This window comes from Salmo salar, chromosome ssa13 (genome assembly GCF_905237065.1).
Source record: "Salmo salar chromosome ssa13, Ssal_v3.1, whole genome shotgun sequence".
Taxonomy (NCBI): Eukaryota; Metazoa; Chordata; class Actinopteri; order Salmoniformes; family Salmonidae; genus Salmo; species Salmo salar.
The window spans coordinates 110290526-110310590 of record NC_059454.1 but is presented as its reverse complement, the minus strand read 5'-3'; the positions used below and the strand labels follow the sequence as shown (position 1 = coordinate 110310590).

The window sequence follows — 20065 nt, the reverse complement described above, 5'->3', positions numbered from 1 at the left end:
CTGGTAAACTGAGCTGAGCTCCACTTTGGTGAGAGGGCCATCACTACTCTCAAGGTCAATGTACTAACACACCCAGAGAACTCACAGCTAGGCAACAGCCTTTCTTCCATCGACCAGGGCCAGTAGAAGGGTAGCACCAAGACCTCCAGTCGTCCTGGTCCTTATTTCTGCTTCATGTGTGCTGCTGTATTTGTTTATTTTCTGTTGCCTAGGAGATCTATACTACACAAGAGCTGGCCTGCAGGAACAAATATATTCCTGCAGGCCATTCCCCCATCACTCCTCTTGTCCTTATCTCTCTCTCCTGAGCCACCATGAGGTCAAATGAGAAGGACTCACAGGAGCTGGCAGAAGACATCTGTCTGTCCCTGCCGTGTACTGCCGACCAGAACCAGACTGACTACATCTCCCTGTTCCACTGATAGAGGACTGATTACATCTCCCTGTTCCACTGATAGAGGACTGATTACATCTCCCTGTTCCACTGATAGAGGACTGATTACATCTCCCTGTTCCACTGATAGAGGACTGATAGAGGACTGACTACATCTCCCTGTTCCACTGATAGAGGACTGATTACATCTACCTGTTCCACTGAAAGAGGACTGATTACATCTCCCTGTTCCACTGATAGAGGACTGATTACATCTCCCTGTTCCAATGATAGAGAACTGATTACATCTCCCTGTTCCACTGATAGAGGACTGATTACATCTCCCTGTTCCACTGATAGAGGACTGATTACATCTCCCTGTTCCACTGATAGAGGACTGATTACATCTCCCTGTTCCACTGATAGAGGACTGATTACATATCCCTGTTCCACTGATAGAGGACTGATTACATCTCCCTGTTCCACTGATAGAGGACTGATTACATCTCCCTGTTCCACTGATAGAGGACTGATTACATCTCCCTGTTCCACTGATAGAGGACTGATTACATATCCCTGTTCCACTGATAGAGGACTGATTACATCTCCCTGTTCCACTGATAGAGGACTGATTACATCTCCCTGTTCCACTGATAGAGGACTGATAGAGGACTGATTACATCTCCCTGTTCCACTGATAGAGGACTGACTACATCTCCCTGTTCCACTGATAGAGGACTGATAGAGGACTGATTACATCTCCCTGTTCCACTGATAGAGGACTGACTACATCTCCCTGTTCCACTGATAGAGGACTGATAGAGGACTGATTACATCTCCCTGTTCCACTGATAGAGGACTGATAGAGGACTGACTACATCTCCCTGTTCCACTGATAGAGGACTGATTACATCTACCTGTTCCACTGATAGAGGACTGATTACATCTCCCTGTTCCACTGATAGAGGACTGATTACATCTCCCTGTTCCAATGATAGAGGACTGATTACATCTCCCTGTTCCACTGATAGAGGACTGATTACATCTCCCTGTTCCACTGATAGAGGACTGATTACATCTCCCTGTTCCACTGATAGAGGACTGATTACATCTCCCTGTTCCACTGATAGAGGACTGATTACATCTCCCTGTTCCACTGATAGAGGACTGATTACATCTCCCTGTTCCACTGATAGAGGACTGATTACATCTCCCTGTTCCACTGATAGAGGACTGATTACATCTCCCTGTTCCACTGATAGAGGACTGATAGAGGACTGATTACATCTCCCTGTTCCACTGATAGAGGACTGACTACATCTCCCTGTTCCACTGATAGAGGACTGATAGAGGACTGATTACATCTCCCTGTTCCACTGATAGAGGACTGACTACATCTCCCTGTTCCACTGATAGAGGACTGATAGAGGACTGACTACATCTCCCTGTTCCACTGATAGAGGACTGATTACATCTCCCTGTTCCACTGATAGAGGACTGACTACATCTCCCTGTTCCACTGATAGAGGACTGACTACATCTCCCTGTTCCAGTATGGAGGCTGATAGAGGACTGATTACATCTCCCTGTTCCACTGATAGAGGGCTTACTGATAGAGGACTGACTACATCTCCCTGTTCCACTGATAGAGGACTGATTACATCTCCCTGTTCCACTGATAGAGGACTGATTACATCTCCCTGTTCCACTGATAGAGGACTGATTACATCTCCCTGTTCCACTGATAGAGGACTGATAGAGGACTGACTACATCTCCCTGTTCCACTGATAGAGGACTGATTACATCTACCTGTTCCACTGATAGAGGACTGATTACATCTCCCTGTTCCACTGATAGAGGACTGATTACATCTCCCTGTTCCAATGATAGAGGACTGATGTACATCTCCCTGTTCCACTGATAGAGGACTGATTACATCTCCCTGTTCCACTGATAGAGGACTGATTACATCTCCCTGTTCCACTGATAGAGGACTGATTAAATCTCCCTGTTCCACTGATAGAGGACTGATTACATATCCCTGTTCCACTGATAGAGGACTGATTACATCTCCCTGTTCCACTGATAGAGGACTGATTACATCTCCCTGTTCCACTGATAGAGGACTGATTAAATCTCCCTGTTCCACTGATAGAGGACTGATTACATATCCCTGTTCCACTGATAGAGGACTGATTACATCTCCCTGTTCCACTGATAGAGGACTGATTACATCTCCCTGTTCCACTGATAGAGGACTGATAGAGGACTGATTACATCTCCCTGTTCCACTGATAGAGGACTGACTACATCTCCCTGTTCCACTGATAGAGGACTGATAGAGGACTGATTACATCTCCCTGTTCCACTGATAGAGGACTGACTACATCTCCCTGTTCCACTGATAGAGGACTGATAGAGGACTGATTACATCTCCCTGTTCCACTGATAGAGGACTGATAGAGGACTGACTACATCTCCCTGTTCCACTGATAGAGGACTGATTACATCTACCTGTTCCACTGATAGAGGACTGATTACATCTCCCTGTTCCACTGATAGAGGACTGATTACATCTCCCTGTTCCAATGATAGAGGACTGATTACATCTCCCTGTTCCACTGATAGAGGACTGATTACATCTCCCTGTTCCACTGATAGAGGACTGATTACATCTCCCTGTTCCACTGATAGAGGACTGATTACATCTCCCTGTTCCACTGATAGAGGACTGATTAAATCTCCCTGTTCCACTGATAGAGGACTGATTACATATCCCTGTTCCACTGATAGAGGACTGATTACATCTCCCTGTTCCACTGATAGAGGACTGATTACATCTCCCTGTTCCGCTGATAGAGGACTGATAGAGGACTGATTACATCTCCCTGTTCCACTGATAGAGGACTGACTACATCTCCCTGTTCCACTGATAGAGGACTGATAGAGGACTGATTACATCTCCCTGTTCCACTGATAGAGGACTGACTACATCTCCCTGTTCCACTGATAGAGGACTGATAGAGGACTGACTACATCTCCCTGTTCCACTGATAGAGGACTGATTACATCTCCCTGTTCCACTGATAGAGGACTGACTACATCTCCCTGTTCCAGCTGATAGAGGACTGACTACATCTCCCTGTTCCACTGATGGAGGACTGATAGAGGACTGACTACATCTCCCTGTTCCACTGATAGAGGACTGATAGAGGACTGACTACATCTCCCTGTTCCACTGATAGAGGACTGATTACATCTCCCTGTTCCACTGATAGAGGACTGATTACATCTCCCTGTTCCACTGATAGAGGACTGATTACATCTCCCTGTTCCACTGATAGAGGACTGATAGAGGACTGACTACATCTCCCTGTTCCACTGATAGAGGACTGATTACATCTACCTGTTCCACTGATAGAGGACTGATTACATCTCCCTGTTCCACTGATAGAGGACTGATTACATCTCCCTGTTCCAATGATAGAGGACTGATTACATCTCCCTGTTCCACTGATAGAGGACTGATTACATCTCCCTGTTCCACTGATAGAGGACTGATTACATCTCCCTGTTCCACTGATAGAGGACTGATTACATCTCCCTGTTCCACTGATAGAGGACTGATTAAATCTCCCTGTTCCACTGATAGAGGACTGATTACATATCCCTGTTCCACTGATAGAGGACTGATTACATCTCCCTGTTCCACTGATAGAGGACTGATTACATCTCCCTGTTCCACTGATAGAGGACTGATTAAATCTCCCTGTTCCACTGATAGAGGACTGATTACATATCCCTGTTCCACTGATAGAGGACTGATTACATCTCCCTGTTCCACTGATAGAGGACTGATTACATCTCCCTGTTCCACTGATAGAGGACTGATAGAGGACTGATTACATCTCCCTGTTCCACTGATAGAGGACTGACTACATCTCCCTGTTCCACTGATAGAGGACTGATAGAGGACTGATTACATCTCCCTGTTCCACTGATAGAGGACTGACTACATCTCCCTGTTCCACTGATAGAGGACTGATAGAGGACTGACTACATCTCCCTGTTCCACTGATAGAGGACTGATTACATCTCCCTGTTCCACTGATAGAGGACTGATTACATCTCCCTGTTCCACTGATAGAGGACTGATTACATCTCCCTGTTCCAATGATAGAGGACTGATTACATCTCCCTGTTCCACTGATAGAGGACTGATTACATCTCCCTGTTCCACTGATAGAGGACTGATTACATCTCCCTGTTCCATTGATAGAGGACTGATTACATCTCCCTGTTCCACTGATAGAGGACTGATTACATCTCCCTGTTCCACTGATAGAGGACTGATTACATATCCCTGTTCCACTGATAGAGGACTGATTACATCTCCCTGTTCCACTGATAGAGGACTGATTACATCTCCCTGTTCCACTGATAGAGGACTGATAGAGGACTGATTACATCTCCCTGTTCCACTGATAGAGGACTGACTACATCTCCCTGTTCCACTGATAGAGGACTGATAGAGGACTGATTACATCTCCCTGTTCCACTGATAGAGGACTGACTACATCTCCCTGTACCACTGATAGAGGACTGATAGAGGACTGACTACATCTCCCTGTTCCACTGATAGAGGACTGATTACATCTCCCTGTTCCACTGATAGAGGACTGACTACATCTCCCTGTTCCACTGATAGAGGACTGATTACATCTCCCTGTTCCACTGATAGAGGACTGATAGAGGACTGATTACATCTCCCTGTTCCACTGATAGAGGACTGACTACATCTCCCTGTTCCACTGATAGAGGACTGATAGAGGACTGACTACATCTCCCTGTTCCACTGATAGAGGACTGATTACATCTACCTGTTCCACTGATAGAGGACTGATTACATCTCCCTGTTCCACTGATAGAGGACTGATTACATCTCCCTGTTCCAATGATAGAGGACTGATTACATCTCCCTGTTCCACTGATAGAGGACTGATTACATCTCCCTGTTCCACTGATAGAGGACTGATTACATCTCCCTGTTCCACTGATAGAGGACTGATTACATCTCCCTGTTCCACTGATAGAGGACTGATTAAATCTCCCTGTTCCACTGATAGAGGACTGATTACATATCTCTGTTCCACTGATAGAGGACTGATTACATCTCCCTGTTCCACTGATAGAGGACTGATTACATCTCCCTGTGCCACTGATAGAGGACTGATAGAGGACTGATTACATCTCCCTGTTCCACTGATAGAGGACTGACTACATCTCCCTGTTCCACTGATAGAGGACTGATAGAGGACTGATTACATCTCCCTGTTCCACTGATAGAGGACTGACTACATCTCCCTGTTCCACTGATAGAGGACTGATAGAGGACTGACTACATCTCCCTGTTCCACTGATAGAGGACTGATTACATCTCCCTGTTCCACTGATAGAGGACTGACTACATCTCCCTGTTCCACTGTATGGAGGCTGATAGAGGACTGATTACATCTCCCTGTTCCACTGATAGAGGACTGATAGAGGACTGACTACATCTCCCTGTTCCACTGATAGAGGACTGATAGAGGACTGACTACATCTCCCTGTTCCACTGATAGAGGACTGATTACATCTCCCTGTTCCACTGATAGAGGACTGACTACATCTCCCTGTTCCACTGATAGAGGACTGACTACATCTCCCTGTTCCACTGTATGGAGGCTGATAGAGGACTGATTACATCTCCCTGTTCCACTGATAGAGGACTGATAGAGGACTGACTACATCTCCCTGTTCCACTGATAGAGGACTGATTACATCTCCCTGTTCCACTGATAGAGGACTGATTACATCTCCCTGTTCCACTGATAGAGGACTGATTACATCTCCCTGTTCCACTGATAGAGGACTGATAGAGGACTGACTACATCTCCCTGTTCCACTGATAGAGGACTGATTACATCTACCTGTTCCACTGATAGAGGACTGATTACATCTCCCTGTTCCACTGATAGAGGACTGATTACATCTCCCTGTTCCAATGATAGAGGACTGATTACATCTCCCTGTTCCACTGATAGAGGACTGATTACATCTCCCTGTTCCACTGATAGAGGACTGATTACATCTCCCTGTTCCACTGATAGAGGACTGATTACATCTCCCTGTTCCACTGATAGAGGACTGATTAAATCTCCCTGTTCCACTGATAGAGGACTGATTACATATCCCTGTTCCACTGATAGAGGACTGATTACATCTCCCTGTTCCACTGATAGAGGACTGATTACATCTCCCTGTTCCACTGATAGAGGACTGATTAAATCTCCCTGTTCCACTGATAGAGGACTGATTACATATCCCTGTTCCACTGATAGAGGACTGATTACATCTCCCTGTTCCACTGATAGAGGACTGATTACATCTCCCTGTTCCACTGATAGAGGACTGATAGAGGACTGATTACATCTCCCTGTTCCACTGATAGAGGACTGACTACATCTCCCTGTTCCACTGATAGAGGACTGATAGAGGACTGATTACATCTCCCTGTTCCACTGATAGAGGACTGACTACAGCTCCCTGTTCCACTGATAGAGGACTGATAGAGGACTGACAACATCTCCCTGTTCCACTGATAGAGGACTGATTACATCTACCTGTTCCACTGATAGAGGACTGATTACATCTCCCTGTTCCACTGATAGAGGACTGATTACATCTCCCTGTTCCAATGATAGAGGACTGATTACATCTCCCTGTTCCACTGATAGAGGACTGATTACATCTCCCTGTTCCACTGATAGAGGACTGATTACATCTCCCTGTTCCATTGATAGAGGACTGATTACATCTCCCTGTTCCACTGATAGAGGACTGATTAAATCTCCCTGTTCCACTGATAGAGGACTGATTACATATCCCTGTTCCACTGATAGAGGACTGATTACATCTCCCTGTTCCACTGATAGAGGACTGATTACATCTCCCTGTTCCACTGATAGAGGACTGACTACATCTCCCTGTTCCACTGATAGAGGACTGATAGAGGACTGATTACATCTCCCTGTTCCACTGATAGAGGACTGACTACATCTCCCTGTACCACTGATAGAGGACTGATAGAGGACTGACTACATCTCCCTGTTCCACTGATAGAGGACTGATTACATCTCCCTGTTCCACTGATAGAGGACTGACTACATCTCCCTGTTCCACTGATAGAGGACTGATTACATCTCCCTGTTCCACTGATAGAGGACTGATAGAGGACTGATTACATCTCCCTGTTCCACTGATAGAGGACTGACTACATCTCCCTGTTCCACTGATAGAGGACTGATAGAGGACTGACTACATCTCCCTGTTCCACTGATAGAGGACTGATTACATCTACCTGTTCCACTGATAGAGGACTGATTACATCTCCCTGTTCCACTGATAGAGGACTGATTACATCTCCCTGTTCCAATGATAGAGGACTGATTACATCTCCCTGTTCCACTGATAGAGGACTGATTACATCTCCCTGTTCCACTGATAGAGGACTGATTACATCTCCCTGTTCCACTGATAGAGGACTGATTACATCTCCCTGTTCCACTGATAGAGGACTGATTAAATCTCCCTGTTCCACTGATAGAGGACTGATTACATATCTCTGTTCCACTGATAGAGGACTGATTACATCTCCCTGTTCCACTGATAGAGGACTGATTACATCTCCCTGTTCCACTGATAGAGGACTGATAGAGGACTGATTACATCTCCCTGTTCCACTGATAGAGGACTGACTACATCTCCCTGTTCCACTGATAGAGGACTGATAGAGGACTGATTACATCTCCCTGTTCCACTGATAGAGGACTGACTACATCTCCCTGTTCCACTGATAGAGGACTGATAGAGGACTGACTACATCTCCCTGTTCCACTGATAGAGGACTGATTACATCTCCCTGTTCCACTGATAGAGGACTGACTACATCTCCCTGTTCCACTGTATGGAGGCTGATAGAGGACTGATTACATCTCCCTGTTCCACTGATAGAGGACTGATAGAGGACTGACTACATCTCCCTGTTCCACTGATAGAGGACTGATTAAATCTCCCTGTTCCACTGATAGAGGACTGATAGAGGACTGACTACATCTCCCTGTTCCACTGATAGAGGACTGATTACATCTCCCTGTTCCACTGATAGAGGACTGACTACATCTCCCTGTTCCACTGATAGAGGACTGATTACATCTCCCTGTTCCACTGATAGAGGACTGCTAGAGGACTGATTACATCTCCCTGTTCCACTGATAGAGGACTGACTACATCTCCCTGTTCCACTGATAGAGGACTGATAGAGGACTGACTACATCTCCCTGTTCCACTGATAGAGGACTGATTACATCTACCTGTTCCACTGATAGAGGACTGATTACATCTCCCTGTTCCACTGATAGAGGACTGATTACATCTCCCTGTTCCAATGATAGAGGACTGATTACATCTCCCTGTTCCACTGATAGAGGACTGATTACATCTCCCTGTTCCACTGATAGAGGACTGATTACATCTCCCTGTTCCACTGATAGAGGACTGATTACATCTCCCTGTTCCACTGATAGAGGACTGATTAAATCTCCCTGTTCCACTGATAGAGGACTGATTACATATCCCTGTTCCACTGATAGAGGACTGATTACATCTCCCTGTTCCACTGATAGAGGACTGATTACATCTCCCTGTTCCACTGATAGAGGACTGATAGAGGACTGATTACATCTCCCTGTTCCACTGATAGAGGACTGACTACATCTCCCTGTTCCACTGATAGAGGACTGATAGAGGACTGATTACATCTCCCTGTTCCACTGATAGAGGACTGACTACATCTCCCTGTTCCACTGATAGAGGACTGATAGAGGACTGACTACATCTCCCTGTTCCGATGATAGAGGACTGATTACATCTCCCTGTTCCACTGATAGAGGACTGATTACAACTCCCTGTTCCACTGTATGGAGGCTGATAGAGGACTGATTACATCTCCCTGTTCCACTGATAGAGGACTGATAGAGGACTGACTACATCTCCCTGTTCCACTGATAGAGGACTGATTACATCTCCCTGTTCCACTGATAGAGGACTGACTACATCTCCCTGTTCCACTGATAGAGGACTGATAGAGGACTGATTACATCTCCCTGTTCCACTGATAGAGGACTGATTACATCTCCCTGTTCCACTGATAGAGGACTGACTACATCTCCCTGTTCCACTGATAGAGGACTGACTACATCTCCCTGTTCCACTGATAGAGGACTGATAGAGGAGTGACTACATCTCCCTGTTCCACTGACAGAGGACTGACTACATCTCCCTATTCCACTGATAGAGGACTGACTACATCTCCCTGTTCCACTGTATGGAGGCTGATAGAGGACTGACTACATCTCCCTGTTCCACTGATAGAGGACTGACTACATCTCCCTGTTCCACTGATAGAGGACTGATAGAGGACTGATTACATCTCCCTGTTCCACTGATAGAGGACTGATTACATCTCCCTGTTCCACTGATAGAGGACTGATTACATGTCCCTGTTCCACTGATAGAGGACTGATTACATCTCCCTGTTCCACTGATAGAGGACTGACTACATGTCCCTGTTCCACTGATAGAGGACTGATTACATCTCCCTGTTCCACTGATAGAGGACTGATTACATCTCCCTGTTCCACTGATAGAGGACTGATTACATCTCCCTGTTCCACTGATAGAGGACTGACTACATCTCCCTGTTCCACTGATAGAGGACTGATAGAGGACTGATTACATCTCCCTGTTCCACTGATAGAGGACTGATTACATCTCCCTGTTCCACTGATAGAGGACTGATTACATCTCCCTGTTCCACTGATAGAGGACTGACTACATCTCCCTGTTCCACTGATAGAGGACTGATAGAGGACTGATTACATCTCCCTGTTCCACTGATAGAGGACTGACTACATGTCCCTGTTCCACTGATAGAGGACTGATTACATCTCCCTGTTCCACTGATAGAGGACTGACTACATCTCCCTGTTCCGGGACTGATAGAGGACTGATTACATCTCCCTGTTCCACTGATAGAGGACTGACTACATCTCCCTGTTCCAATGATAGAGGACTGATTACATCTCCCTGTTCCACTGATAGAGGACTGACTACATCTCCCTGTTCCACTGATAGAGGACTGATTACATCTCCCTGTTCCACTGATAGAGGACTGATTACATCTCCCTGTTCCACTGATAGAGGACTGATTACATCTCCCTGTTCCACTGTATGGAGGCTGATAGAGGACTGATTACATCTCCCTGTTCCACTGATAGAGGACTGATAGAGGACTGATTACATCTCCCTGTTCCACTGATAGAGGACTGATTACATCTCCCTGTTCCACTGATAGAGGACTGATTACATCTCCCTGTTCCACTGTATGCAGGCTGATAGAGGAAGTAGACGAGGGGAAAATGGAATAAAATGAAAACCTTCAACTAAACTAGAATGTTTTCTAAAGGAACACTGACCAGGCAACAGCACATTTTTAAGAAAACATAGAACATCTATTATAATGCTGCTTTACACCAGTCAGCCTCTATAATAACCCATAGGTGACACCAGCCCAGTCAGCCTCTAGGTGAAACCAGCCCAGTCAGCCTCTAGGTGACACCAGCCCAGTCAGCCTCTAGGTGACACCAGTCCAGTCAGCCTCTAGGTGAAACCAGCCCAGTCAGCCTCTAGGTGACACCAGCCCAGTCAGCCTCTAGGTGACACCAGTCCAGTCAGCCTCTAGGTGACACCAGTCCAGTCAGCCTCTAGGTGACACCAGCCCAGTCAGCCTCTAGGTGACACCAGCCCAGTCAGCCTCTAGGTGACACCAGTCCAGTCAGCCTCTAGGTGACACCAGCCCAGTCAGCCTCTAGGTGACACCAGCCCAGTCAGCCTCTAGGTGACACCAGTCCAGTCAGCCTCTAGGTGACACCAGTCCAGTCAGCCTCTAGGTGACACCAGTCCAGTCAGCCTCTAGGTGACACCAGCCCAGTCAGCCTCTAGGTGAAACCAGCCCAGTCAGCCTCTAGGTTACACCAGTCCAGTCAGCCTCTAGGTGACACCAGTCCAGTCAGCCTCTAGGTGACACCAGCCCAGTCAGCCTCTAGGTGACACCAGCCCAGTCAGCCTCTAGGTGACACCAGTCCAGTCAGCCTCTAGGTGACACCAGTCCAGTCAGCCTCTAGGTGACACCAGCCCAGTCAGCCTCTAGGTGAAACCAGCCCAGTCAGCCTCTAGGTGACACCAGTCCAGTCAGCCTCTAGGTGACACCAGCCCAGTCAGCCTCTAGGTGACACCAGCCCAGTCAGCCTCTAGGTGACACCAGCCCAGTCAGCCTCTAGGTGACACCAGTCCAGTCAGCCTCTAGGTGACACCAGCCCAGTCAGCCTCTAGGTGACACCAGCCCAGTCAGCCTCTAGGTGACACCAGCCCAGTCAGCCTCTAGGTGACACCAGTCCAGTCAGCCTCTAGGTGACACCAGTCCAGTCAGCCTCTAGGTGACACCAGTCCAGTCAGCCTCTAGGTGACACCAGTCCAGTCAGCCTCTATAATAACCCATAGGTGACACCAGTCCAGTCAGCCTCTATGTGACACCAGCCCAGTCAGCCTCTATAATAGAGGGAATAGGGTTCCATAGGGCTCTGGTCTAAAGTAGTGCACTATATAGGGAATAGGGTCCCATAGGGCTCTGGTCTAAAGTAGTGCACTATATAGGGAATAGGGTTCTATAGGGCTCTGGTCTAAAGTAGTACACTATATAGGGAATAGAGAGCCATTTGGGACACTTCTGTCTTGACTCACCAGCGGCTCCAGCTCCTTGCGGTCTATGAGGTTGAGTTCTGTGCTGAAGTAGTAGAAGTGCTTGTAGCAGGTGTTAACATGGGCCTCAGCTCCCATCAGCATCATACGGTCAAAATGGTGGATGTAGACGTGAACAAACACCCGGAACAGACGGCAGATGATCTTCTTACAGATCTGGATGAAGTTCTTGGGGAAGGGGATACCTGAGAGAGAGAGAGAGAGAGAGAGAGAGAGAGAGAGAGAGAGAGAGAGAGAGAGAGAGAGAGAGAGAGAGAGAGAGAGAGAGAGAGAGAGAGAGAGAGAGAGAGAGAGAGAGAGAGAGAGAGAGAGAGAGAGAGAGAGAGAGAGAGAGAGAGAGAGAGAGAGAGAGAGAGAGAGAGAGAGAGAGAGAGAGAGAGAGAGAGAGAGAGAGAGAGAGAGAGAGAGAGAGAGAGAGAGAGAGAGAGAGAGAGAGAGAGAGAGAGAGGGAGGGAGAGAGAGAGAGAGAGAGAGAGAGAGAGAGAGAGAGAGAGAGAGAGAGAGAGAGAGAGAGAGAGAGAGAGAGAGGGAGAGAGGGAATCAGTCAGCGATGAGCAATGCAGAGAACGCCAGAAGAAGAATTATCATTTAATTATCATAGTGAATTATTGTAATGTTTGTTTATGTGTCAATTAATCCCATAAGGGATTAACCGGCAGGTGGCAGCAGAGAGCCAACAGAGTCTGTTTACCCTGCAGTATGGACACAAACAGAGACTGTTTACCCTGCAGTATGGACACAAACAGAGTCTGTTTACCCTGCAGTATGGACACAAACAGAGACTGTTTACCCTGCAGTATGGACACAAACAGAGACTGTTTACCCTGCAGTATGGACACAAACAGAGTCTGTTTACCCTGCAGTATGGACACAAACAGAGACTGTTTACCCTGCAGTATGGACACAAACAGAGACTGTTTACCCTGCAGTATGGACACAAACAGAGACTGTTTACCCTGCAGTATGGACACAAACAGAGACTGTTTACCCTGCAGTACGGACACAAACAGAGACTGTTAGTGGCAACATGGATAACATTTTCTCAATGACATGCCACACAACTCGTATCCCACCCGTATCCCACTCTGGTAATAATACAACCACACTGTGACGCTATGGAGACCAACAACTGTGTAACAAACGCATGATCTAAGCCAAAGACATTCCAACCAACCGACTGGCCTGTAGCCACATCTTGTCGATATAATTGAAATGTATAAACTTCATTGATGGACAGTTGGAAATGTCCCCAGCATAGGACACATACAGGGCCAACTCCATCAATACAACCAGGACAATACAACCAGGACAGACCAGGACAATACAACCAGACTATCACACTACAGGACAGACCAGGTCAGACCAGGACAGACCAGGACAATATAACCAGACTATCACACTACAGGACAGACCAGGACAGACCAGGACAATACAACCAGACTATCACACTACAGGACAGACCAGGACAGACCAGGACAATACAACCAGACTATCACACTACAGGACAGACCAGGACAGACCAGGACAATACAACCAGACTATCACACTACAGGACAGACCAGGACAGACCAGGACAATACAACCAGGACAGACCAGGACAATATAACCAGACTATCACACTACAGGACAGACCAGGACAGACCAGGACAATACAACCAGACTATCACACTACAGGACAGACCAGGACAGACCAGGACAATACAACCAGACTATCACACTACAGGACAGACCAGGACAGACCAGGACAATACAACCAGACTATCACACTACAGGACAGACCAGGACAGACCAGGACAATACAACCAGGACAGACCAGGACAATATAACCAGACTATCACACTACAGGACAGACCAGGACAGACCAGGACAATACAACCAGACTATCACACTACAGGACAGACCAGGACAGGACAGACCAGGACAATACAACCAGGACAGACCAGGACAGACCAGGACAATACAACCAGACTATCACACTACAGGACAGACCAGCACGACAGACCAGGACAATACAACCAGGACAGACCAGGACAGACCAGGACAATACACCCAGACTATCAGACTACCTGGTCCTGGTCTGTCTGTCTTCCATTCTATCTCCATTGGTCTCTGTCTGTCTGTGTCTCTTTTCAGCCTTATTCTAAAATGGATTAAAAAAAGTATTGCAAACATATACAAAAAATGAAATACCATATTTTCATAAATATTCAGTCCTTTTACTATGAGACTGTAAATTGAGCTCAGGTGCATCCTGTTTCCATTGATCATCCTTGAGATGTTTCTACAACTTGAATGGAGTCCACCTGTGGTAAATTCAATTGATTGGACATGATTTGGAAAGGCACACACCTGTCTGTATAAGCACTCCACCAATCAGGCCTTTATGGTAGAGTGGCCAGACAGAAGCCACTCCTCAGTAAAAGGCACATGACAGCCTGCTTGGAGTTTACCAAAAGAAGAATTAGCTGTGCAGCGACGCTCCCCATCCAACCTGACAGAGCTTGAGAGGATCTGCAGAGAAGAATGGGAGAAACTCCCCAAATACAGGGTGCCAAGCTTGTAGCGTCATACCCAAGAAGACTGGAGGCTGTAATCACTGCCAAAGGGGCTTCAACAAAGTACTTAGTAAAGGGTCTGAATACATTTTTTTAATATATTTTTATGCTGAAACAGGAAAGGGCCTTCCCAAACTGTTGCCACAAAGTTGGAAGCACAGAATCGTCTAGAATGTCATTGAATGCTGCAGCGTTATGATTTCCCTTCACTGGAATTAAGGGGCCCGAACCATGAAAAACAGCCCCAGACCATTACTCCTCCACCAAACTTTACAGTTGGCACTATGCACACTGTACAGTTTATGTATTTTTTTTTCTTCTTCTCTTAACTGACACACATAGATGTTTTAAAGTCCATCAAAAGCAATCAATCATACAGACCCACAGAGAATCACAGCAGTGACTTTTCCATCAACATTTCCTGCCTATAGGGACCATCAATCATTTGAATGTGTGCCTCGTGCATGACTGACAGGATATGATGTCACTCAGAGCCTGAATGATCTGAGTTTTAGACTGATGGAGCTCAGTCCTCACTATGTGCAATTCTCATGTCAAAGTCGTAGGTTCATAGGATCTCTGGTCTAAAGTAGTGCACTATATATAGGGAATAGGGTTCCATAGGGCTCTGGTCTAAAGTAGTGCACTATATATAGGGAATAGGGTTCCATAGGGCTCTGGTCTAAAGTAGTGCACTATATAGGGAATAGGATTCCATTTGGGACTCAGTCTCCCTAACCCAGTCACTCCGCTCCCCCGGGTCTGGTGAAACAGGATTATACGGGGATCTCACAATCCAGGAAAAGATTACTCCATTATTGCACAAAAGTATTAGGTTAAAGTTGAACCCGTAAAAATTCAACCATTCATGTCTACAACAGAGAAGCTGAATATATATATATGTAATTAGTAAAGCTAACTTTAATCAGGATAAATGTGAAGCCAGTCTATGTCACTTATTTATATATTGAATCTGTTCAAAATCTCTTGATTGAAATCACACAACATGAATCAGTGTATTCAGGAGTGTGGATCAAACGGTAAACTCCCTGCACACACAGTACAGTCTACAACAGACCGTTAGGTATATAGAACACTGTCTATCACATCAAAGACAGTCACAGAGACAGCATGACGCTGGGTGACCTTTAACCCTAACCTGAAGCTGACACCACAGAGACAGCATGACGCTGGGTGACCTTTAACCCTAACCTGAAGCTGACACCACAGAGACAGCATGACGCTGGGTGACCTTTAACCCTAACCTGAAGCTGACACCACAGAGACAGCATGACGCTGGGTGACCTTTAACCCTAACCTGAAGCTGACACCACAGAGACAGCATGACGCTGGGTGACCTTTAACCCTAACCTGAAGCTGACACCACAGAGACAGCATGACGCTGGGTGACCTTTAACCCTAACCTGAAGCTGACACCACAGAGACAGCATGACGGTGGGTGACCTTTAACCCTAACCTGAAGCTGACACCACAGAGACAGCATGACGCTGGGTGACCTTTAACCCTAACCTGAAGCTGACACCACAGAGACAGCATGATGCTGGGTAACCTTTAACCCTAACCTGAAGCTGACACCACAGAGACAGCATGACGCTGGGTGACCTTTAACCCTAACCTGAAGCTGACACCACAGAGACAGCATGACGCTGGGTAACCTTTAACCCTAACCTGAAGCTGACACCACAGAGACAGCATGACGGTGGGTGACCTTTAACCCTAACCTGAAGCTGACACCACAGAGACAGCATGACGCTGGGTGACCTTTAACCCTAACCTGAAGCTGACACCACAGAGACAGCATGACGCTGGGTGACCTTTAACCTAACCTGAAGCTGACACCACAGAGACAGCATGACGATGGGTGACCTTTAACCCTAACCTGAAGCTGACACCACAGAGACAGCATGACGATGGGTGACCTTTAACCTTAACCTGAAGCTGACACCACAGAGATGAACAGAGCGAGTCAGAGAGACACTGTCTCTGAAGACATAACATAACAACCAACAACCCTGACTACCCTGACTACCCTAACCCTGACTACCCTAACCCTGACTACCCTGACTACCCTAACCCTGACTACCCTAACCCTGACTACCCTAACCCTGACCCTGACTACCCTGACTACCCTAACCCTAACCCTGACTACCCTGACCCTGACTACCCTAACCCTGACTACCCTGACTACCCTAACCCTGACTACCATAACCCTGACTACCCTAACCCTGACTACCCTAACCCTGACCCTGACTACCCTGACTACCCTAACCCTAACCCTGACTACCCTGACCCTGACTACCCTAACCCTGACTACCCTGACTACCCTAACCCTGACTACCCTGACTACCCTAACCCTAACCCTGACTACCCTAACCCTGACTACCCTAACCCTGACTACCCTAACCCTAACCACCCTAACCCTGACTACCCTAACCCTGACTACCCTAACCCTAACTACACTAACCCTAACTACCCTAACACTAACCCTGACTACCCTAACCCTGACTATATTAATGGTTTAAACCCTCTGGGTTGTTGCCATGATCTTCTCCTCAATCACAGTAACCTGAACCAGATGGTAGCTACTTTAACCCAACACCTAGTGTTCTCGTCAAGATGTTCTGAGTCCTTAGGGGCTAAGGTGTTGGACTAACAGTACTTGGCTCAAGCCCTGGTTACTTCACAACTACGGTATACTGTAGGCTACACCTGTCTCAAAACAAGGCTCCTACACCTGGCTCAAAACAAGGCTACACCTGGCTCAAAACAAGGCTACACCTGGCTCAAAACAAGGCTCCTACACCTGGCTCAAAACAAGGCAACACCTGGCTCAAAACAAGGCTACACCTGGCTAAAAACAAGGCAACACCTGGCTCAAAACAAGGCTCCTACACCTGGCTCAAAACAAGGCAACACCTGGCTCAAAACAAGGCTCCTACACCTGGCTAAAAACAAGGCTACACCTGGCTAAAAACAAGGCTACACCTGGCTCAAAACAAGGCTCCTACACCTGGCTCAAAACAAGGCTCCTACACCTGGCTCAAAACAAGGCAACACCTGGCTCAAAACAAGGCTACACCTGGCTCAAAACAAGGCTACACCTGGCTCAAAACAAGGCTCCTACACCTGGCTCAAAACAAGGCTACACCTGGCTCAAAACAAGGCTCCTACACCTGGCTCAAAACAAGGCTACACCTGGCTCAAAACAAGGCTCCTACACCTGGCTCAAAACAAGGCTCCTACACCTGGCTAAAAACAAGGCAACACCTGGCTCAAAACAAGGCTCCTACACCTGGCTCAAAACAAGGCCCTACACCTGGCTCAAAAACAAGGCTACACCTGGCTCAAAACAAGGCCCTACACCTGGCTCAAAACAAGGCTACAACACCTGGCTCAAAACAAGGCTACAACACCTGGCTCAAAACAAGGCTCCTAAACCTGGCTCAAAACAAGGCTACACCTGGCTCAAAACAAGGCTACACCTGGCTCAAAACAAGGCAACACCTGGCTCAAAACAAGGCAACACCTGGCTCAAAACAAAGCTACACCTGGCTCAAAACAAGGCTACACCTGGCTAAAAACAAGGCTACACCTGGCTCAAAACAAGGCTCCTACACCTGGCTCAAAACAAGGCTCCTACACCTGGCTCAAAACAAGGCTACACCTGGCTCAAAACAAGGCTCCTACACCTGGCTCAAAACAAGGCTACAACACCTGGCTCAAAACAAGGCTACAACACCTGGCTCAAAACAAGGCTACACCTGGCTCAAAACAAGGCTACACCTGGCTCAAAACAAGGCAACACCTGGTTCAAAACAAAGCTACACCTGGCTCAAAACAAGGCTACACCTGGCTCAAAACAAGGCTATACCTGGCTCAAAACAAGGCTCCTACATCTGGCTCAAAACAAGGCTCCTACATCTGGCTCAAAACAAGGCTCCTACACCTGGCTCAAAACAAGGCTCCTACACCTGGCTCAAAACAAGGCAACACCTGGCTCAAAACAAGGCTACACCTGGCTCAAAACAAGGCTACACCCGGCTCAAAACAAGGCAACACCTGGCTCAAAACAAGGCAACACCTGGCTCAAAACAAGGCTACACCTGGCTCAAAACAAGGCTCCTACACCTGGCTCAAAACAAGCGGCTACACCTGGCTCAAAACAAGGCTCCTACACCTGGCTCAAAAGCAAGGCTACACCTGGCTCAAAACAAGGCAACAACTGGCTCAAAACAAGGCTCCTACACCTGGCTCAAAACAAGGCTCCTACACCTGGCTCAAAACAAGGCTACACCTGGCTCAAAACAAGGCTCCTACACCTGGCTCAAAACAAGGCCGCTACACTTGGCTCAAAACAAGGTCCTACACCTGGCTCAAAACAAGGCTACACCTGGCTCAAAACAAGGCCTACCGGCTCAAAACACCACTGGCTCAAAACAAGGCTACACCTGGCTCAAAACAAGGCCCTACACCTGGCTCAAAACAAGGCTCCTACACCTGGCCAAAACAAGGCAACACCTGGCTCAAAACAAGGCTACACCTGGCTCAAAACAAGGCTACACCTGGCTCAAAACAAGGCCAACACCTGGCTCAAAACAAGGCTCCTACACCTGGCTCAAAACAAGGCAACACCTGGCTCAAAACAAGGCTACACCTGGCTCAAAACAAGGCTACACCTGGCTCAAAACAAGGCTCCTACACCTGGCTCAAAACAAGGCTACACCTGGCTCAAAACAAGGCTCCTACACTTGGCTCAAAACAAGGCTCCTACACCTGGCTAAAAACAAGGCAACACCTGGCTCAAAACAAGGCTCCTACACCTGGCTCAAAACAAGGCTCCTACACCTGGCTCAAAACAAGGCTCACACCTGGCTCAAAACAAGGCTCCTACACCTGGCTCAAAACAAGGCTACAACACCTGGCTCAAAACAAGGCTACAACACCTGGCTCAAAACAAGGCTCCTAAACCTGGCTCAAAACAAGGCTACACCTGGCTCAAAACAAGGCTACACCTGGCTCAAAACAAGGCAACACCTGGCTCAAAACAAGGCAACACCTGGCTCAAAACAAAGCTACACCTGGCTCAAAACAAGGCTACACCTGGCTAAAAACAAGGCTACACCTGGCTCAAAACAAGGCTCCTACACCTGGCTCAAAACAAGTCTACACCTGGCTCAAAACAAGGCTACATCTGGCTCA

General features: G+C 47.3%; 1 protein-coding gene across 3 annotated transcripts in view; it reads right to left on the bottom strand.

The window, feature by feature from the left end:
• Positions 1-20065, bottom strand: part of LOC106568559 (MOB kinase activator 3B) — an 81575-nt gene that overhangs the window by 861 nt on the left and 60649 nt on the right. For all 3 annotated transcript variants that reach the window (XM_014139000.2, XM_014138998.2, XM_014138997.2), the window contains exon 3: positions 12273-12475. In XM_014139000.2, coding sequence (XP_013994475.1) covers positions 12273-12475 — 203 coding nt within the window. The remainder of the gene's footprint in view (positions 1-12272; positions 12476-20065) is intronic.